Source organism: Mus pahari, chromosome 6 (genome assembly GCF_900095145.1).
Source record: "Mus pahari chromosome 6, PAHARI_EIJ_v1.1, whole genome shotgun sequence".
Classification (NCBI taxonomy): domain Eukaryota; kingdom Metazoa; phylum Chordata; class Mammalia; order Rodentia; family Muridae; genus Mus; species Mus pahari.
Window position 1 is genome coordinate 11,785,241 of NC_034595.1, and position 22,543 is coordinate 11,807,783.

General features: G+C 47.5%; 1 protein-coding gene across 4 annotated transcripts in view; it reads left to right on the forward strand.

Annotated features, from left to right (window-relative positions):
* Positions 1–22,543, forward strand: part of LOC110322764 (A-kinase anchor protein 2) — a 110,168-nt gene that overhangs the window by 58,676 nt on the left and 28,949 nt on the right. For 2 of the 4 annotated variants that reach the window (XM_029539776.1, XM_029539777.1), the window contains exons 1-2: positions 6,252–6,356; positions 16,911–19,398. In XM_029539776.1, coding sequence (XP_029395636.1) covers positions 17,022–19,398 — 2,377 coding nt within the window. In that variant the 5' untranslated portion in view covers positions 6,252–6,356; positions 16,911–17,021. Of the gene's footprint in view, positions 1–6,250; positions 6,357–16,910; positions 19,399–22,543 lie in introns of those variants that run through there. The other 2 variants (XM_029539775.1, XM_021199502.2) reach the window with 2 other exon arrangements.

Here is a 22,543-nt window from a genome sequence, read left to right on the forward strand (position 1 = left end):
GTGTGTGTGTGAGTGTGTGTGAGTGTGTGTGTGAGTGTGTGTGTGTGAGTGTGTGTGTGAGTGTGAGTGAGTGTGTGTGAGTGAGTGAGTGTGTGAGTGAGTGAGTGTGTGTGTGTGTGTGTAAGTTACTAGATTGATATACCAGTGGAGGGAGTGGGGAGCCATTTTTGTTTTGAGACAGAGTCTCCCATCCTCCTGCCTCAACCTCCCGAGTGCCAGGATCACCGTGGCAGCTAAAGGCTCTTATTTAGAATAATATATTCTCCAGATCTTTATTTGGCTGTCCAGACCTTGGGAAACTCGTCAATGGGGGTTTCCTAAGACATTGTCTGTGACATAGTTCATAAAATTAAGTTCTGTGACTTTTGACTCCCCCCCTCCCGGGGAAGAATTCAGTTACTCACAGAGCATTGCACAACTTTTTCTGGGAAAGAGCAGCTCCTGAAAGGGAAATGTCTACGGACAGCCCCAGTTGCTTATCTTCCATGAAGAAGAGAGATTGTGCTGTCGGGCAGCTGTGGAGAGGGGACAGACAGACTCAGGGGTTTACTGGACAGAAGGCCATGCTGGGATAGCATTGGTTCATCCTGAGTCATGGCTTCCCTGTGGGATAAGTGAATCATGACAAGAGATCAAGGGGATAGGGAAATGGCTCACTGAATAAGAAGGCTGTTATGCAAGCATGAGGGCCTGAGTTCTAAGTCATATCACCCATGAAGCAGCTAGTGTAGTTACTCAGACTTGTATCCCCAGTGCTGTGTGTGTGTGTGTGTATGGTGGGGTGTGGGTAGGCAGTCGGGGGTCAGAGATTAGAAAATCTTCAGACTTCCTGGCCATTTGGTTAGAGGAATATGAGAATATGGTGGAATGCGATAGGGCAGGACACCCAAGGCGCCCCTGACTCTGTGCATGCTTTTGCATTTCCCCCCACCTTCACACACACACACACACACACACACACACACACACACACACACACACGCACGCATCAGATACTCTCAACAGAAGCTTACGCACACCACACATAGCACACACAAATGGTAAACGAGGTCAGGTGTGTAGCCCGTGACTATATTGCCAGCACTTGTAGGTGTAGGAAAATTATGAGTTCAAACTCACTGCAGACACCATCTGATCATCTCCTCTCCACCTCCCAAGTGTCCGAGTTACAGACGTGTGCCACAGGATCTGACTCTGTCTATATTTTAATGTACTTGATCCTTCTTTCAGAAGGTAATACATACACACACATGGAACATCAGAAGGCGTTGTGAAGTGTGGAGCACAGAGGCTTGCTTGTGTGTGTGTGTACAATAAGATTTTATACGGTAAGGCCCTGGTGCCTTACACCCGTTATAGATAGGAGGAGTGGAATAAGGTCCTCCCACCAGAGTGATAAAGTTCTGCCAAGGGGTGTGACTAAGATGGAGCTCAGCTTTCTTCTAGGGACTCAACTTGTTTCTTGATAAAAGTGTCCCCAACCGGTTTTAGAGGCTTCAGTCACCAGCTTTGTGCGTGCTCTCTCTCTCTCCCTCCCCATAACAAGCGACCTCACCTTTGCCCCTCTCCATGCTGACACTCAGCTGTGCAGGGAGCTTTTACCTGTTTCCCTCATTTTGCAGACCACATGGACTCTCAGAGAGGAGCATAGCAACAGGCCTAGGTAGGGTTCCAGGATAGCTTGTTGCTTGGATTACTGAAGCTTTGAAGATGTTCCTCTGGCCTCTTTTTGGCAGCTCTGAGTACTTCCTGTGTCTACCTCTCTCCCGTACTGTTGCCTGCAGAGGCAGATCTCCTTTGAATGGGTTGGACTGTAAACTCTAACCAAAGCTCCATTATTGTCCGTCTCTGTGGCGTGTTGGCCACGATGAGCTAGATTTTCCTCTTATAGAGGATAAGAATCTCTATCTAATGAAAGATTAGATAGCAGGTGTCTAAGGGAATATAGCACCCACCTGGCATATGTGCTTATGCTAATAGATGCTTGCTGGGTGGTGACCTTATTTGCTGTTTTCAAACTTAACTGCTGGGTCTTCAAAGTTTTCACTTTGCTTCTCAATTGTAATGGTTGACAACTTGATGCATCTAGAATCACCCAGGAGACAAACCTCTAGGGACATCTGTGGGGGTTTATAGATTTCGTTTGAGGTACAAAACAACTTAGCCTCAATGTGGGTGGCACAAACCCATGGGCTGAGGTCCCAGCCGGAAAAAGAGAAAGCACACTGAGAACCAGCTCTCGGCTCTCTGACCGTGGACCCAGCATGAGCAGGGTGTTTCTGTTCCTGCCACCCTGACTTTTCCACCATGACGGGTGGTACTCTAGAACCCCAAGGCAGGATCCTCCACACACACACCCCATTCCTTCAGCTTCTTTTCAAAGAAAGTAATGAATGCACCCGTCAAACAGGACCAAGCTTTAGAATGGCTTCCCTTTTCCCTGTGTAAGGTTACATGAAGAATTAAAGTGGCAGCATGAAAGTTTTTTAAACTCAGAAGATGACCCCACATCCAGGCTCAGAGCCTGTGCTGGAGCTGACTGGAGGATGAGCAGTTGTGAGTGGGTATCTGCTAGACTTCTGACCATTTCTGTGTGGAGACTCAACTGTCACCAATGGGGTCATCTCAGGCTATATTTCTAAAACCTAAACCCAGCTAGCCCATTTCAGTTCCCACTTCACCTCTGAGGATAGAACCATTTCATAACAGTGGGGCTGCCACTGGGTTGTTTTTTTCTAAGCTCTGCCTTCTTTTTGCAGCTGGGCAGTGTGTATGCATAGCCGTGTGTGTGTGTGTGTGTGTGTGTGTGTGTGTGTGTGTGTGTGTGTGTGAGTTCATGAGCATGCATGCATGTGCATTGCTTTGATGTAGCTACACCGGCAAGCTTAAGCAACACAGTGTATACTAAATAGCTGTAGAGGTCAGAGTTCAGGCAGGGTGCCCTTCTGGTGGGTTCTTTCCAAGGGTTCAGGGAAGCCTCTTTTTCAGGCCCATCTTCCTGGCTGATGAGGGGTTATTGTTCCTCTGTGACACAGCACACCTCTTTATCTGAATTTCCTCTATTCTCCCTCGGTTGGGACCCACCCTTATGACCTCACTTAAACTCTGTGGAAGACTCCTATTGTTATTGCTATTATTGCTAATGTTATTTGTAATGGCTCAAGTCCTCAGCCAGGCTTCTGGGTATTAGGTGACTATGAACCTGTGGGGAGGACAGAACTCAAGCCTGTGCGAGTGCTTGCTTGCATGCTCCTAGATGAACAAATGCGCATTTAGCGAACCACTGCATCCAATGGACTCCATGTCATAAGCACGCCCATTACATGGAAAATAGTCTCCCACAGATACAACAGGGCAGATGTGGTGATCTAGTGGGTCCCAGAGAGCATCCTTGCCTCACAGTGGTCTGGAAGTCCTCCTGGTCCCTCATTCTTTGTTTTCTTTCCTCTTGTCCAGGCTGCCTCCAGGCTCCTGGGCTCAGGGAATCCTCCTGCTTCAGCCCCCCAAGTGACTGGAACCCCATGGCCAGTGCTGGTCCCTCATGCTTAAGCAGACCAGTGGCATTACTCAGTGTGAGGCTCCTATCTCATCTTACATAAGACTGCTGAGTGGCGTCTTGAAGTGCCTTTCGGCTACACAGCAGAACATTCCAGTTATTCCGAAGGCTCCAAGAGTTCCCCAGGAGCTCTGGTATCACTAGGCCGGGCTTTAGGAAATTCCTTGGTATGTCCAAATATAGCACATTGTAGAAATGTCATTTAGATGTCATAAATATTTGTCAAAGGAAGCCTCCCTACATGGGCTTCTTCACCTTTGTGCCCAGGAGGGTCCTGAAAGGTCCCTGGGGAACCCTGCTTGTGGTTTATTCTGTCACTAGAACAAATTGCTCTCAGACTGACCCCAGATCAGCTGGCCTCTTGGGACCTGTAATAGCCCTGATCTCCTTTTCCCCCGCCCACTTTACTGTAAACCTGATGTTTTTTGTCTCTCTTACTAAAGAAAATGAGTTCATCACGGTGTTGACTTGACTCACTTTCCAGGTAGCCAGAGCCTCAGCTAGGCCCCCAATTTTTTTTTTTTTTTTCCTCCAGGTCATCCTGAAGTTCCAGGGAGTGAGATGCGTAGCACCTGGAAGCAGGGTTTGGAGCCAGTGGGTGTCCTCAGAGAGCGGGCACTGCGCCAGGATTCTTATGTAGTTATAGAATCTGATGCTGACAGGACAAGAACCAGTTGCATTTGGGTCAGGCACCTCTACACAAAGCAAATATTGCTCTTTTTCTTGGTCAGCTATGGAGTGTTTGTTAGGTCTCAAACCCAGGACAGATGGCTAACTGGGGTGTGCCTATTAATGTATCAAAGCTGACTCTGGCTGCCAGGTTCTCCCAGCATCCCTCAGTCCCTACCTGTTACAGGGTCCTTCTGTTTGGTAGACTCCACCTCCTACCCTGAACTCTCCAGCCCCAGCTCTTCTGGCCCTTATTTAACTCAGCCATTTGGGCTACACCACTCTCTTGGCCTCCTGCTCTCTCTCTTGGTTTTCTGGCTTTCCCACTCTTCACTCCCACTAGGCCCTCTCCTCTCATGGCCCAGCCCAGTCTGCTGGCAAGGTCCAGCTGGACTCTTCTAGATGTCTCTACCTCTCTTATATATCTTATATCTCGTATATCTATAATAAAAAACCTAAACCACTTAGGACAGTCTTGTCTTCTGTCTGTCTGTCTATGTCATTTTTATTCAGTGGTGAGGCCACCTCATCCAGGATTCTGTGAACTATCATATACCCATTTAAAATGCACTGTACTAATACCAGCTACTTGGGAGGCTGAAGCAGGAGGATCACAAGTTCAAGGCCAGCATAGGCTACAGAGTGAGCTCAGAGTCAGTCTTGAGTAATTTAGTGAGGTCCTGTAACAAATTTTAAAACAACAGCCACAATAATGGAAGGGCTAAGTAGGAACTCATGGGTAGAACACTTGCCTAGCATGTGCAAGGCCCTGGGTCCTATTCTTAGCACCACAAAACCCAATGAATCAGTAAGTAATTATATAGAAACATTTAAATAACATAGAAAGGGCTTGTGAGATAGTGTGGAACATTAGAAGTTGACAATCACATTGTATACTGGTTGTTTTTTGTTAATGTGTCACCAAGCTTAGGTTCCTGTCTTGAGTTCCTGCTCTGACTTTTCTTAGAGATGGAGTTTGTTTTTTTGTTTTTCGTTTTTGAAGGTTTATTTATTTATTTTATGTGAGTATACTGTCACTCCCCTCAGACACATCAGAGGGTGTTGGGTCCCATTACAGATTGTGAGCCACCATGTGGTTGCTGGGAATTGAACTCAAGACCTCTGGAATAGCAGTCGGTGCTCTTAATCACTGAGACACCTCTCCAGCCCAGAGATGGAGTTTTGAATTGTAATAAACCCTTTCCTCCCCAAGTTTTTTTTTTTTTTTTTTTGTTTTTTTGAGACGGTTTATCTCTGTACAGCACTTAGTCACCCAACTCACTCTGTAGATCAGCCTGGCCTCGAACTCAGAAATCTGCCTGCCTCTGCCTCCTGAGTGCTGGGATTAAAGGCGTGTGCCACCACGCCCGGCCCAAGTTGTTTTTTGGTCATGGTGTTTTATTGCAGCACTAGACACCCTAACCAGGACACATTCATTGCATATATATACACTGACTGGTCTCAGCTACATTAAATATTCATTTCTGTTACTTCTCTTTTTACTTTGAGTGTTGCTATATAGATGGTCCCGTGTTTAGTTTGGTGTGGTAGGTGGCGCATATCTTTAATTTCAACCTGAGGGAGGAGAGGAAGGGGGATCTCACTGATTAGAAGCCATTTTTGTCTATGTAGTGAGTTCCATGGAGACCAGCCAGGACTACCCAGTGAGATCTTGTGTAAAAGAATAAAAAAGGCAGTCATTTGTTTAGAATCCTTAAGGTTATTTCAGACTCAATAGCGAGCGCGCCAGCCCATATCTGAGTTTCAAAGAAGCCCCAATAACAGGTCACAGTCGGCACCTACAAGGCTCTTGCTCTTTCCCTGCCTAGCCCTGGAGCCTGACCAAGGCCTCTAGCATTGCCTCGGGCAGGAACGCAACTGCCCTCCCATCCTGGACCGACTAGGGAGGGGCCAGGCTCCTCTGAAGGGGACTAAAGTCCTTGTTGGTGTGAATGGCCTTTTAGGGAACAGAGGGAGGGCCCGCGGTGACATCACAGTCTCCAGTCCCGAGACTCCTAAGGAATTTGTCCCGGCTGAGCCAGTGTGAGCGCTGGAATCTGTCTGGAGAAAGAGGCGATTCTGACTGAGGACTCCGAGGAGGCGCGCGCACTCCGCTTTTGCTCTGGGCAGGGTAAGACACATCTGATGACCGGTCGGTCTCATGGTCCTTTGCTTTCTGTTTCTGATCTGAAAGGAGAAAGTTCTCTCAAGGCCAGAGTCTCCTCTGAGGAGGGAGTCAGGGTCTGGATTTATTGCAGAGTGATGGAGGCCTCTGCTGTTGCGCGGTAGGCAGCTCAACACTTACAATGGCTCTTTTTTTCTTATTGTGAATCTTGTCAAGCTCCCAGCCTTGGTGCTAAGAGGCAGAGGAAATAGTGCATACACAGACCGAAGCTGCGTGTGTGACAGAAAATTCTTTAAAGACACTGTCTGAGTCTGTGAGAATTTGCATGTCGCTTTTCCACTCCAGAAAGCTGCCAAGGCGGGACCCAGGGACTCTGGTAACGAGTTCTCTAGTTGTCTTGTATCTGTTCAAAGAGCTCCCCGCTGAATTCTACAGTGGGCTAACGGTTTCCATGGTGTGGGGCTCACCGCATTCAATAGGCAACTTGGGGCTTTGTTCCTGGATGTGCCGTGGCATGTCAGGATACCCTCCTCAGGCTCATCTCTGTGCACAGAAAGTTAGACTTCCCTACTCTGGGCACAGTTCTCTTTTCTGTGAGTTTCACTGTAGTCTCAGCTTTTATTCCTGTCACCATGACCCTAGGCTAGGCAGGAACCCGGAGTTCAGAACTACCTAAAAGCTAGAGAGAGCTGCAGCGAAGTCGGAAAGAACTTAAACTAGGCTTGTTTGCGCCTGCTGAATTTATGACTTAGAAAGGTCTTTTTGCTTTACTCCAGGGTGTGGGGATTTCCTTCAAAGTTGCCTTCGTGAGAAGGCTTGAGAGAGCCTTATTCTCTCGTTCATGGGAATCTGGAGCTAACAACCAGTCTCGGTTGTTCCTCTAGGGAACCTCCAAAGGTTCTCAGGAAGAAGGGATCCTTAGCTCAGCAAGGTGGTGCACGCCTGTCACCCTAACATGTAAAGGCTGAGGCCAGAGGCCAGATAGCAGGATGGAGGCTAGACTGGGCTACAAAGTGAGACCCTGTCTCAAAAGAAGAAGGGAGAGAAAAAGAAATAACAGCTTTTTAAGCAATGGACTCAGCAAACGCAACTTCTTTCCTTCGTTTCGGCCCTGCCCACTCCTCCCCCCCCCACCACACACACTGTCTCCAGTTTCTTTCACAGGAAGCCCCAGCTGTAAATGTGTTAATCAAACATCACCTTAACATTTTCCAGATGTCAGATATGCAGCACGGCAAAGTGAGTCTGGTCTTCCAGCCTGGCCAGAAGTGGGAGGGTCGTTATTAACTGGAAAAGCTTGTGGTCCAGAAACTCCCTTAACTTAAAAGTTCTTCATGCGAATGCGAGCCAAGACACAGGTGACTTTGTTCCCAGTTCGAGGGTTCTAGAAGTGATTTTATCCAGTCTTAGAGCCCTGCCAGGGGTGGCACCCAAACCTGCTACGCTCTGCTCAGGCCAAGTCCATCAAAGCTGGGGGGGGGGGGAGTTTGGGTTTATTCAATGGGGCTGGAACTCCTTGCCACCCAAGGGTTGGAGTTTCTTGATAAGAACCGGGCCCCACCCCTCCCCAGGTCACCATAAGCATTGATGGTTTCCTGGCAAGATGTCTTAGGGAGGGACAGAAGCTCTGGCATTGTTAGTATCAGCCCCTTTCAGGGGTCATAGCCATGACTTGAGATTTCCTGGTCTATATTTAGCCTGCAGCTGCCTCAGAAAGGTTTGGGGGTCTGTAGTCTGGCTGCCTGCCTTCCCTCAGCTGGGAACTAGAAGAGCTGACCTCCGTCAGGAGTGGTTTGTCTCTGTTTCCCACAGTCAACACTGGGCCCTCGTTGCACGGGCTGGGCCGGAAGCCTCTCTGCCGGGAGGTGGAAGAGGAAAGGCCATTCAGGCCTGGAATGCGGCCCCTCTGCTGTACTTCCCTGAAGTAGAATTAACAAAGAAAGCCAGTATTTCTGTTGTGTGCCTTCGAGGGAGGGTGGACGGGGCTGCCCAGTCCTAGCGTAAACTGTATTCTACACACTGGGGCACAGGAGTTGCAAGCCACCCGCTCAGGACTTTCCAGGGGCTCAGCTTTCTTTATGAACTCTTTGAGGCCAGCATCATTGCACTTAGAAGGATGTGCACAGCTTCCTGAGGTTGCTAAGGGTCTCTTTCCCATGGCCTTGGACCTCTTGTTCTTATTATGTGATTGGGGACTCCATCTCCCTGAAGCTACCAGATCCTTTTTGGGGGGAGTCGGCCATCCTCCTTCAGAGCTGTGGGGACAACTCCTTAGCCTCAAGCAAAGATATGTCACCTTGGGAGAGTCTCAGGCGTGACTTCTGGAATGACAGCAGTTTTACTGGATAATAACCTCTTCAGCTGGTATCCCCATCAGATCCCACTGTTTTCCTCTGTGTAGGCAGTCTCCCAAAGGTCTGTCTGCCTCCTCTAGGGCTGTTGATTCAGCTGGTAAGGGGTCCTAGGCCACAGCAGTAGCCAGGTTGTATCAGCCAGAATCGACATTTTGTGATGGAGGCACCTGAGTTCAGAAAGTTAAAAAGAGTCCAGAAAGAACCATCCTAGAGGGCAGCCACGCTTGGCCTGAAGAGCCATTTCTTTGCTATGTAGCAACTGTGCCCTGCTTACTAAACATGTGACTTATGCAAGCCAGGGAGGGTAAGAAGGGGGACAGCGATGTCCTTTGATTTCCCAGCTATGAGGAAGTTTTATTTTCTAACCATGCCTCTGATCCTAGGCCAGCAATGAGTGCATATTTTTGATGGAACTTAAAAATAACTGGATTAAAGGATCAGGTCACCTATTACCTGGGGAAAAGCATTTCTAATTTAACTATAGTAGCTGCAGCAGGAAGTAATCTGGGTTATTCAGAACTGAGAAACCTGGCCATGCAGCGGACACCTGGCGCTTGATCAATTTGGGTCATGCTGCATTGAGGCTAGGAGCATGGGAGGTGATGGTGGGCCAGACTCTTATCATGAGGGGACGTAGATACCTGTGGGCAATAAGGAAATGGTGTCATCATGAACAGAGCCGATATGTGAAGTGTTGGAGTTTAAACAGATACTCCTTGAAAAAAAAAAAAAACCAAAAAAAAAACAAAAGACATACTCTTTTCATTTTATGTGTATTAGTGCATTGCATGGTTTTTTGTGTGTGTAGTAGCCCTTTGCAGCCAGAAGAGGGTGTTGTATCCCCTGAAACTGGAGTTCTAGATGACTGTGAGCTGGAAACCCAACTGGGTCCTCTCTGCAAGAACAACAATGTTCTCAAGTGCTAAGCTGTCTTTCCAGCCCTTCTTTTTTTAGTATTTAATTTTTTTACTCTTGTGTATATGGAGAAGGTCTTGTGCATGGGAATACAGATGTCCCAGAAGCCTAGAAGAGGGTGTTGGTTTCTCTGGAGCTGGAGTTACAAGTAGTTATGAGCCTCTTGGCATAGGTGCAAGGAACTCAACTCAAGTTCTCTGAAAGAGCAGTCTACACTCTTACCAACGAGCCATTTTTCCAACTCCTCCTCCTTTTCTGGAGAGATTTATTTCAACTCAGGTTTTGAAAGGATCTAGTCGATCTTGATGGCAGGATCGACTTTATTATTTACAGCATCCCTGAGTCCATTGCTAGGGCATCCGAGGCTTTTTTTTTTTAAGCTTTTCCAGCACTTCGTGTACATAGAGCACATATATACTGAAGGCAAACACTCATATACATAAAATAAATACATCTTCCTCCTCCTCCTCTTCTTCTTCCTCCCCTTTTTCTCCCTCTCCTCCTCCTCTTCAGAAGCAGAGCACAGAGAAAGGTGATTGTGGATGCCCATCTGGCTTTTCATCATTTAAACAGAAGCATCAACTTTTCTTGTCCTTGTAGTGAAGCACGTCTTTCTGGTGTGACCTGATGAGGAATCCACTCATGCTGCCATCCACTGGTCCAGCTGGTCTAGGGTCCGCCACCATCTTTTATGGGAACTAGGCAGGCTTCTAGGTCGTGTTTGCGTGCCATTGACTGTGGTGTGGGTGGGAGTTGTGGTTATCATATCTGTAGGAAGCTGTCAGCAGGGGCAGAGACACTAGTTTAGAGCTAGCCCAAGGTGCAAACACCCAGACTGCAGTGTCACATCTCCAGGGAGTCTGCCTTCGCTCCAGTCTGGATAAGGAAGGAAGACACTGACTTAAGGCTAAATTTGACCGAAGGAGGTTCAAGCTAGCAAGGATCAAGGGCAAAGGAAACTACTCTCTCAGCCTGTCCGTTCTTCATGACCTTTCCCATGTTATTCTGGAAGCTTCCTGTCATATTTTGGAAGAAGACCTTCTGACACATTGCGATAAAATTAAGGACGGTGACATTTGTGACTAGCTAGTTGTGATCCTCCTCTGTTTCTCTAACCTCCTAATCCCAAAGTCATGAAATAGTAAAATCTGTCTTTCCAACCTCTGACAGAGAGGCCTTGGTCTTCCGGGTGTCAGCCGAGAGCTCACATGGGGATAACTGAGGCTCGCCAGGGCCAAAGGCTGATGCGAATTCAGTGGGATGTGGCACTGAGTGTGCCCACAGCACAGACAGACTAGCTGTACGGCCTGGTTTGTGCTGACATTTCCACAGCTATGTAAGCACTGAGGATGGATGGGCTCCATCTCATACGAGTGATCCTTGTACAGCTTTTCTGTGTACCAGGCATCTACCAGGAGCTTTCTGTGTGCTGTATTCTGCCACAGAGCTACATCCCCAGCAAATCTAAATCTAGTGCATCTTTAGGATTTGACATTTCTTAAAATAATAATGATAGTAATAATTTTGTTATTTTTGTTTTGAGACAGGGTCTCTCTACGTGGTCCTGAGTGTCCTAGAACTCACTACATAGACCATGCTAGCCTCAAACTCACCAAGATCCACCTGCCTCTGCTCACAAATACTGAGTATTAATTTTGTTTTTAATTAATTATGCATACTTAAGTGTGTGGACATGTGCATGTGAGTGTAGGTGCCAGTGGTAGCTAGAAGAGGGCATCAGGTCCCCTAGAGATAGACTCACAGGGCATTGTGAGCCACCTCACTTGGGTGCTGAGGCCTGGACTAGGGTTCTCCTCAAGTGCAGTGAGTGCCCCTAACTGCTGAGCCATCTCCCCAGCACCTAGAATTTGATTTTTAAGGGCATTTTATAAAATTCTTCTTCTGGCTTTAGCAACAAATAACATTCCCAACTGCGTTTAGCTTCGTACTAAAATAAACATGAAAGTCTCTGAGGTGGGAAAGGGTTGGGAGGATAGAAGTACTTTCGATGTGACATTTCGGGATTGGTCGCTTTGACCACTTTTGTTCTGAAAATAACGATCCAGTGCCAGTCTCTTCTCAAGAAAGCCTCTCACGAGAAAGGAGTTAAAGTGGTTATTTGCACTTTGGTGCAAATTTGCTTAAAAATAAACTTTATTTTACACTTATACATTAACCATTTTACAATTTTCATGATGCATTTTAAATGCCCTTTTCTAAGCATTTGCATAGGAAGGATTTTGTTACCACATTAAACAGTCCATGTTCTCTGAACCCAGTGTTGGAAACCAAACTTACAGTTCTCAGACCTCAAAGAGTAGCAACCCTGAGAATCTGCAAACTGGAATCAAGCTGGGGTTCACCCTCCCCATGCAAGGGTTACAGGTGTAGGCTCCAGTCCACAGGTGGAGGCTCCAGTCCATACATGGAGGCTCCAGTCCACAGGTGGAGGCTCCAGTCCATACATGGAGGCTCCAGTCCACANGGCTCCAGTCCACAGGTGGAGGCTCCAGTCCATACATGGAGGCTCCAGTCCACAGGTGGAGGCTCCAGTCCATACATGGAGGCTCCAGTCCACAGACAGAGTTTCCACCCACTTCACCTATTTCTAGCATTCATTATGCTAATAGACAAGCCACTAATTTCACTAAATGGAAGCCCATTTCTCATTTTAATTACTCCAATTAGCAAAGCTTTGTGAATCTGGAGGGGTTAAAGGAAGCTGGAAGTGCTGGAGGAAGCTACCCTTGGAGACCCAGTTGACCACTCCTTAAGTTTCCCTCCTCCTGTCTGTTCAGATGGCTGTCTGCCTCTGGAATGCAATTTAAATGAGTTTCAGAAGCAAACAGCTGCATTATAGTACCTTGCCTTTGCCCAAGAATTCCAGAGTAAATTGCAGACGCCCTTACCAGCGGCTGGCTATTCTGGGAAGCCAGTGGGAGGGCAGGTATTATGCACCGTGGTATTAAGACTCTACCTGGAGGATTGTCTTGGCTGGCTAAAAACCACCCACAAGCCCTTTGCACCCTACTTTTTCTTTGACCCCAGAAAATATCACTTGGTGGTCTCTCACATCTCTTCATTATGTTAGAGGAGATCGGTCCTGAAAGGAATTTCCAGTCAATGTCACGAACGCAGTTGATCTGAAGCTGGATTTCAGCTCGCCTTATCTGACACCTGGAGAAAATTCCGGTTCTTCCCTTATCTTCAAAGGGAGCAGTAGGCCTTGGCTGGTTTAAACAAGACATCATTTAATGATGTCAAGCCCAGACTCCTACAACCCGGATTGCTTAGCCCTTTCCCCTTAACCTGCTGTAGTTTCTGGTGGCTTTGATTTTATCAGGCCTGGGGCTTGAAGGTTTATTCCTCCTGCTGAGAGCCAAGCCTGCAATTTGCTTTTGTTAGGACAGTTACCTAACTTTCGGGTGCTGGGCTCTGAATGGTTAAAGCAGCTTTGTTGTCTCTTGAGCATTTCTCCCTGATCCTCCCCCAACCTAGGCGAGGTGACCCACCCTTTAGTCCCAGCACTTTGGAGGCAGAGGCAGTTGGATCTCTAAGTTCAAGGTCAGCTGGGTCTACAGAGTTCCAGGACAGCCAGAGCTACATAGAAAAATACTGTCTTGAAAAAGAAGAAGAAGAAAAAAAAATCTCTTGAGTTTGTGGAAAGAAGAAGGTTGGACTGTGTGTACTGCCTGTAACTCAGAGGAAGGGAAATTCTTTGCTATTTATGCCTTCTCTAGTGTACAGCTTGGGGGAGTGGGGGGGGGTAGTGATCTCTTCAAGCTATACTGACAGCCCAAACTTAGACTTGTTTTTCTAGACAGAATCTCTCCATGTAGCCCTGGCTGTGCTGGAACGAACTCTGTAGACCAGGCTGCCCTCAGCCTCACAGAGACCCACCTGCCTCTCCAGTGCTGGAATTAAAGGCATAGATCATCACATCTGGCATCCAAATTTTGGTTTTTTAAGCAGTATGCTTTATCATTTTATGTTGGGGTTTGAGTATGTATGTCATAGTGTGTGTCACGTCTGAGATCTGAGAACAGTCTGCCAGAGCTGGCATTCACCTTTCTCTGTGCAAGACACCGGTAGACTCAGGGCTTTGTTTGGCTTGATGCTAAGCAAACTGGAATAAACTTGTGCTCCCTGGGGCAGCATGGGAAATCCACGACTTTCTTGTACCGGGAGCTTGAGTCGGCTGCTCATTTCATCCAACTTTGCAAAATAATGTTCCCTGCCTGTAACAAGTTTACCAGTGAGTGAATGAATGCCTCTTGATTTCTCTTTCTTTCTATTACAGCGTCGTCTTCTCATTTATTCTGAGGTGTTTCAGTAGAGCAGTGATTTTTTTTTTTTTAAACGTCATGTGTCCCCACCAGCTTCCTATTGCTTTCCATTTATCCTTTCTGAAGTTATAGAAAAGGGGTGCTCTGCTTTTCCTGTAATTAATCACAGGCTAGATGAGGCTGGAATAGGAGTGACTCTCACCTTCTGTCACCTTCCCTTATTGGTCTGCCTCTTTGGCAATCATTTCCTTTTTTTTTTTTTTTTTTTTTTTTTTTGGTTTTTTTGAGACAGGGTTTCTCTGTGTAGTCCTAGCTGTCCTGGAACTCACTCTGTAGACCAGGCTGGCCTCAAACTCAGAAATNNGCCTGCCTCTGCCTCCCAAGTGCTGGGATTAAAGGCATGCGCCACCATCACCCAGCTGGCAATCACTTCCTACAGGAGTGAGTCAGCTTTACCCTGGGTTTACTTGATTTGAATGTCTGCCAATAAGTTTCTGCATTGAAAATTTCTGTAGTTTTTTTTTTTTTTTACTCTTGCCTCCCAGTGCTGGAGACTGAACCTAGGGGTCCCATGCATGCCAGACAAGTGCTCATCCAGAGTATGCTTCGTAATTCTTGATGTTTGGGGAAAAGGTATTCTCTCTTAAGAAACATGGTTTTGCCTTAATGGCTTTAAAACATCAGCGAAGGGCCAAGGATGCAGCGAGGCGGTGGCGTTGCATGCAGTACGCAAAGCCCCCACCAGCATTAATAAAGGAAGGTGGCAGTAAAAGCTGTGTGGACAAGTTCCACTACTTCATTCTAAAGATGAAAGAACCACTAGTTCGTGATCTGTGATGCACACCTTCAGTCCCAGCACTTGAAAGCAGGGGCAGGTGGATCTCTGAGTTCAAGGCCAGCTTGGTCTACATTTTAAAGCTAGAGCTGGAGCTTAACTAGGTGGTTAACCATGCTTACTGCTCTCAGAGGGCCTGGGTAGGATTCCCAGCACCTATATAACGGGAGGTTCACAGACAGCTTCTACCTCCAGTGTCAGGGGATCTGACACCGTCTCCTAGCCTCCACACTCAAAGCACGCACATTCATGGTATACATAAACTCACACGCAAACACACAGGTAAATAATTCTGTATTGTATCCTGCCCACTCGTACCAGGTACACTGTAAACTTGAGACAGGATAGCAAACCTCACCAAGTTCATAATTCACTTCCGGAATTCTCGGAGATACACTGCAGTCCTGTGATGTGATTAATCCCGGTTCATTTTGGTATTTGATGTTTTTATTTATTTGCAAGGTAATTTTTGTTGTTGTTGTTGTTGTTGTTTTTCAAGATTTTGTGTGTGTGTGTGTGCGCGTGTGTGTGTGTGTGTGTGTGTGTGTGTGTGTGTGTGTGTACCAGGCTGGTCTTGAACTGAGAGGTCAGCCTGACTCTGCCTCCCAAGTGTTATGATTAAAGTCATGTGTCACTGTGACCTTATGTGTGTGTGTCTGTGTCCGTGTATATGAACATTATATATTTATATAATAAGTATATAATTCAAACCTTAAATTAATTTTGTAGACAATTAAAAACTTGAAAATAGCCAACTGACAAGATTACAGACTAGACAACTAAGGAAAATGTGATGCAATGAAAACATTAAGCCAGGCAGTGGTGTTGCACACCTTTAATCCCAGCACTTGGGAGGCAGAGGCAGGCGGATTTCTGAGTTCGAGGCCAGCCTGGTCTACAAAGTGAGTTCCAGGACAGCCAGGGCTANACAGAGAAACCCTGTCTCGAAAAACCAAAAAAAAAAAAAAAAAAAAGAAAAGAAAAACATTAAGATCCCATTCTCTTCCCTGGCTGTGGTGGAGCAACCTTTAAGCCCAGCACTCAGGAAGCAGGGGCAAGTGGGGCTCTTCAGTTCAAGGCCAGCCTGGTCTACAGAGCAGCAAATTCCAGGTCAACCAGGCCTACACAGAGAAACCCCGTCTCAAAAAAACCAAAACAAAACAAAATTTAGAAGATGAAATTTTCAAATGAAGCACATATATATTTAACAAGATGGAATCTGTAACTGCGGGAGGTTTAGTGGCCAGGTTTCTCTTCTGTTGCTGTGACATAACACTCTGATCCAAAGCAACTTAGGGGAGGAAAGGGTTTATTCAGTTTACAATACTAGATTATAGTCCATCATTGAGGGAAGTTAAGGCGGGAGCTCAATTTGCTAATCCACACAACATTTCCCCAGCCAAGGAACTCACTTTACTGTCAAGAAGTACAGCAGGAAGTATGGAGGGTGCTGCCTGATGCTGGTTCAAAGCCTGGCTTATACTCAACTAGCTTTGTTACACAGTTCAGGTCCACTTGCCTAGGACTAAGACTGTTTGTAGTGTGATGGGCCTCCTGCATCAGTTAACCAACAAGATAATCCCCGATAGACTTGCCCACAGCCCTTTATTGGGTTCTCCTCTCAGAGGATTCTAGGCATTGTCAAGTTGATCATTAAAGCTAACCACGCGAGTTAGGCACATGTCACCACACAGAATGAATATTTAAAGGATTACTACTAAGGAGATCTCTATTCATAAGTATGTGTCACTGTTCTTTCCTGCTTCCTTTCTGTTACTGAGTGAATTTCTTGATTGGCATCTGTCTTAGCTAGGGGTTTGCTTCTGTGAACAGACACCATGACCAAGACAACTCTTATAAGTACAACATTTAATTGGGGCTGACTTACAAGTCAGAGGTTCCATCCGTTATCATTAAGGCAGGAGCATGGCAGCATCCAGGCAGGAGGAGCTTCGGGTTCTACATCTTCATCTGAAGGCTGCTAGTAGAAGACTGGCTTCCAGGCAGCTAGGATGAGGGTCTTAAAGCCCATGCCCACAGTGACAAACCTACTCCAACAAGGCCACACTCCAAATAGTGCCACTCTCTGGGCCGAGCATATTTAAACCATGACAGCATCTATATTCAGAGCATGCATTTAACCTTTATTTGTGTTTTCTCTTTATTCTAGAAGCCTCCCCAGCTTTCTGAGGATGCTAACCAGCTGAGAAGCAAGCAAGACAACTGTGGTGACAGTCGCCTGGAGCCTGCCGCCAGCTCTCTCTCCCCAGATCACAAAAACATGGAAATTGGGGTGTCCGTGGCAGAATGTAAAAGTGTACCTGGAGTCACCTCTACCCCCCATTCCAAGGACCACTCCCCCCCTTTCTATTCGCCCTCACACAATGGCCTCCTCACTGATCGCCTTGAGGCTTTAGATAACGATGTCGCCAGAGAGATCCAGTACCTAGATGAAGTGCTGGAGGCCAACTGCTGTGATTCCTCTGTGGATGGAACTTACAACGGAATCTCCTCCCCAGAGCCTGGTGCAGCCGTACTGGTAAGCGGCTTAGGGTCACCTGGCCACTCAGTCCCAGAGGCAGAGCCCACTGAGAAAGCATCCGGTAGGCAGGTGCCTCCTCACATCGAGCTCAGTAGAAGCCCCTCAGACAGGATGGCTGAAGGAGAAAGAGCCAATGGACACTCCACTGACCAGCCCCAAGACCTGCTGGGGAACAGCCTGCAGGCACCTGCCAGCCCCAGTTCCTCTACCAGCTCCCACTGCTCCTCCCGAGATGGGGAGTTCACACTCACCACACTGAAGAAGGAGGCCAAGTTTGAGCTGCGTGCCTTCCACGAGGACAAGAAGCCCTCCAAGCTCTTTGAGGAGGACGAGCGCGAGAAGGAGCAGTTTTGCGTCCGGAAAGTGAGGCCCTCTGAGGAGATGATAGAGCTGGAGAAGGAGCGGAGGGAGCTCATCCGGAGTCAGGCTGTGAAGAAGAATCCTGGCATCGCCGCCAAGTGGTGGAATCCTCCCCAGGAAAAAACTATTGAGGAGCAGCTGGATGAGGAACATCTGGAGTCACACAGAAAGTACAAGGAGCGCAAAGAGAAAAGGGCTCAGCAGGAGCAGCTACAGCTACAGCAACAGCAGCAGCAGCAACAGCTGCAACAGCAGCAGGAGCAGCTACAGCTACAGCAACAGCAGCAACAACTGCAACAGCAGCAACAACTGCAACAGCAGCAGCTGTCCACTTCCCAGCCCTGCACAGCCCCAGCTGCTCACAAACACCTAGATGGTATTGAACACACAAAGGAGGATGTGGTCACTGAGCAGATTGACTTCTCAGCTGCACGCAAGCAGTTCCAGCTGATGGAGAATTCCAGGCAAACACTGGCCAAGGGCCAGAGCACACCAAGGCTGTTCTCTATCAAGCCTTTCTACAAACCTCTTGGATCCATCAATTCGGACAAGCCACCGACCATCTTGAGACCAGCTACTGTCAGGGGAACTCTGGAAGACGGTGGCACACAGGCAGCCAAGGAGCAGAAAGCTCCCTGTGTATCTGAGAGCCAGTCTGCAGGAGCCGGTCCAGCTAATGCTGCCACTCAGGGAAAGGAAGGGCCATACAGTGAGCCTTCTAAACGTGGGCCCTTATCTAAACTGTGGGCAGAGGATGGAGAGTTCACAAGTGCCCGGGCTGTCCTGACTGTGGTCAAAAATGAAGATCATGGGATTTTAGATCAGTTTTCAAGATCGGTCAATGTATCTTTGACTCAGGAGGAGTTGGACTCAGGGTTAGATGAGTTGTCGGTGAGGTCTCAGGATACCACTGTCCTGGAGACTCTGTCTAATGACTTCAGCATGGACAATATAAGTGACAGTGGAGCTTCTAACGAGACACCCAGTGCCCTTCAGGAAAACTCCCTGGCTGACTTCTCTCTGCCTCAGACCCCCCAAACAGACAACCCCTCTGAGGGCCGAGAAGGGGTCTCCAAGTCATTCAGTGACCATGGTTTCTATTCTCCTTCCTCCACACTGGGAGATTCTCCATCCGTTGATGACCCCTTGGAATATCAGGCCGGGCTCCTGGTGCAGAATGCCATTCAACAAGCCATAGCCGAGCAGGTGGATAAGGCTGAGCCTCACACCAGCAAGGAGGGATCAGAACAGCAGGAGCCTGAAGCGATGGTAGAGGAAGCTGGAAGCCAGACTCCTGGCTCTGAGAAGCCCCAGGGCATGTTTGCACCACCTCAGGTGTCCTCTCCTGTTCAAGAGAAAAGGGATGTTTTACCAAAGAGCCTCCCTGTGGAGAACAGGGCACTCAGGGAAAAGGGGCCCTCCCAGCCACCGGCAGCTGTGCAGCCTGGCGGTCCAGTCAACATGGAAGAGACCAGGCCTGAAGGAGGGTACTTCAGCAAGTACTCAGAGGCGGCCGAGCTGAGAAGCACGGCCTCTCTCCTGGCGACTCAAGAGTCTGATGTCATGGTTGGGCCCTTCAAACTGAGGTCAAGGAAGCAGCGGACTTTATCCATGATTGAAGAAGAGATCCGGGCAGCCCAGGAAAGGGAGGAGGAGCTAAAGCGGCAGAGACAAGTGAGGCAAAGCACCCCAAGCCCCAGGGCCAAGAACGCGCCATCGCTGCCTTCTAGGACCACCTGCTACAAGACTGCTCCAGGTGAGTAATAGCTGCATCCGGCACCCGGGTGTCGGAAAGTGACTCCTGTGTTCACGGTTTCGGGTTCCGGGCGGAGCCTCCGCTATGCCTTTGGCAGGAGGAGTTCGACAACAGAGGTGTTAGGGTGTCGTCTGGGTCGTGGTTGCTGTTTCTCAGTGGATATGATGGCTCCTTGCCTCTTAGTCGGCCTTGTCTTGTTTTATTTATTGTACAGGCCTCCTCCTGTCACCCCTTTCCTTGGAGGGCTGCGTCTTGGCCAAGTGAGGCATAGGCCTTGGCAGAGTGGGGCTGCTGTGCTTTCTGTATCTTCAGATCAGTAACTGGACCTTCAAAAGCTATAGTTAAGTTAAACCCATCAAACTTGGGGGATGTGTTGTGTTCTACTAACCCCCTTTGGGATGCTGGCTTTCCTCCCAGCCAGGACTGTCTTAACTCAGGGTTGCAGTCTGCAGATATTCTGTCCATTTTCCTCTCGGTTGGGTTTGGCTTCCTTTATGTGATCACAAAGCAGGTACACTCATGTGATGATAGACCATCTTTATGGTTGTGATCCCTTGAGCTACTACCCGGTGAAATCATCACCGTCTTGATTTCTAAGTCTGCTCCTTGATGTCCCCACCATGAGATTGCCTAACAATGCCTTCTTAGAATGTCCCCAACCTCAGCCTATACATGTATCTACTCTGGACATTTCCATCCATTCTTGTCCATTTCGAAAAGTGAAGCTACTACATACAAGCAGAAGGGCCATATTGAATCTCCTTCTCTTGTCTGGGCATCCCCTTCCTTGAATTGTGGGTATAGATGGCAATGGCATGAATCCCACTGTGGCTAACAGTGTGACCAGAGGCTTTTGTTTCCCAGGTGGATATGAAAGCACCTGGGGCTCTGTTCATCTCGTCTCGGAGCTCCTCAGAGTGGGCTCAGAACTGGGCCATGCATTGTATGGTTCACGCCGAGATAAGTGCGGGTGTTAGAAGAAAGCATTGTAGAACACTGGATATCATCCGGAAACCCGAGTGTGGGATCGTGTGTTTTACAGGAGACTTGTGGGGAGACTGATCCTCCGTCTTTGGGATGGTTTTGTGTGATTACATCTCACCCTTGCTAGGAGAAGCACGGCCAAATTGATGCTGCATCCTCACAGTGTCTAAGCAAGTAGCACATGGTATTAGCTCATTCTGGGATAGACAGATCTTAGTTTTGACCATTCAATATTACTTTCGATCACTTGATTAAGGAGTGTTTGAAAGGCTTCTCACAGAGAAGCTACATTTTCCTTTTGAAATTAATACATATTTTGTTTAGAAACACCTGACTATGGACTCTTTATCCCACTCCTTATCAGACTTGAAGGCTAGGATTTCTTTATATCAATATGGTCTCATGGAATCCCATTACATTCAATAACTAGTTTTCATTGGTCTTGTTATTTTTATCCTCACTTTGTTTAGTCATGGTATGGAAATCCCTTCCAGATCTCTTTTGTGTCTTTTTGAGAAGCAGCTCCTTCAGCGTTTCCTTCTGCTTTGTTATTGCATGGTGTTCTATTTTAGCCAGTATTTATCGGTCTTATCCCCAAAGAGCAAAGAGCGGCTATTCTCTTACAGAGGGATGGGATGTATGCATCAAGATCGGCATGTGCATTAATGTTGGAGTGTCCACTAAGGCAGGCTTAACGAACAGATTTGGAGATTAAGCATATCTACATATATGTCTATCTTATATATATTTTTCTATCTATCTATCTATCTATCTATCTATCTATCTATCTATCTATCTATCTATGAAATCATGAGTTCATGCAGAGATCTTTTCCAAAAGTTAGTGGCATGGGAGTGGTGAGAGGAGAGGGAGACTGTGAGTGTGCGTGTCATGGTGTGGACTTGGAGGACACCTTTTAGGAATCAGTTCTCACCTTCCATCTTGTTGAGCAGGCTCTTGTCTTGGCACCTGTGCTGTGTAGCCCAGGCTAGCCAATCTGCAGACTTCCCTGTAATTCTCCCATCTCTGCCTCCAGTCTCTCACTGTGGGGGTGCTGGGAATACAGATGTGCACCAACCATCTAGCTTTTCCCTGAGGTTCTTGGGGGTCAAGCTCAGACTGTCGGGGGTGCGTGGTAATCAATTCTACTCAGTCGGGGATCTTTTAATTCTGGTTTAGTAGAGCTAGTCACATTTGTCATAAAAATTTCTTCCCCGGGGAGACAATTTTTACCCCATCTTTATAAACTCCCCAAGTCAAATCAAAGCATATTTTTTCCAAAGGTCATAGGGGACCAATGAGCTTATTGAACTTATTTACAGAGGTAAAGGATTGCTTACAGGAACATATTGACCTCAATACCTTAAGTCTTTACCTAGCTTGGATGATGGCTTCCCCGTAGCTGCATAAATGTAGCTCCCCCTTTGGTTAACCTTCTCTAGTCTATGTGTTCTAGAGACCCCTGAGACCTGGAGGCTGTGTGCAGAATTACATAGAAAGTGGCTGGGAGGGTCAAGAGAGAGTACTGGGACTCTCGGGTAAGGGTCCAGGGACCCTCCCCCATCTGCTCTTCCTTTGAGGGATCAGACATGCTGGTGATGGTCTTATGTAAGCAGGTGCAGCTTGTCTGATGCATATGGTGGCAGTTTTGCTCAGAGGCCAGTGTTCTATGAAACGCTCCTGTCCTTTCCATATTTGCAGCTTACTCCTTGATATCCTCAGTATGGTATTTGTTTGGCCCCTCTACCCACACCATTTAACCAAGCTCCTATTTTCTTCATTAAATTATGAACCATTATTCACTTCTAGATGATTACCCGCCCCTTCCTGCATTCCATTTACCTCTGTCACTGCTGTCCCTTGTCCACCTTGCTCTGACTCCACAGTCCTCCCTAGGCCACTGTGTTCTCCTCCCAGCCCTCTGCAGGCATCATGGTTTTTAGCCCCAGCTAATGACTCTTGGACCTGAGCTGTTCAGGAAGGAAAGGGAAGGGCGGGCTGTGGAGGAGGAAGAGCGTGGAGACTTCCTCGATGGGTTTTTAATGCCTCCAGGTCACAGGCCAGAGCCAGCTAAGTGCTTAAGGCAAGAAAACTGTCAGGGAAAGTTTCCTCCAGTGGTTAGCCACAAGAACTTGGCTTTCCCCAACAAGTCTTACTGGTC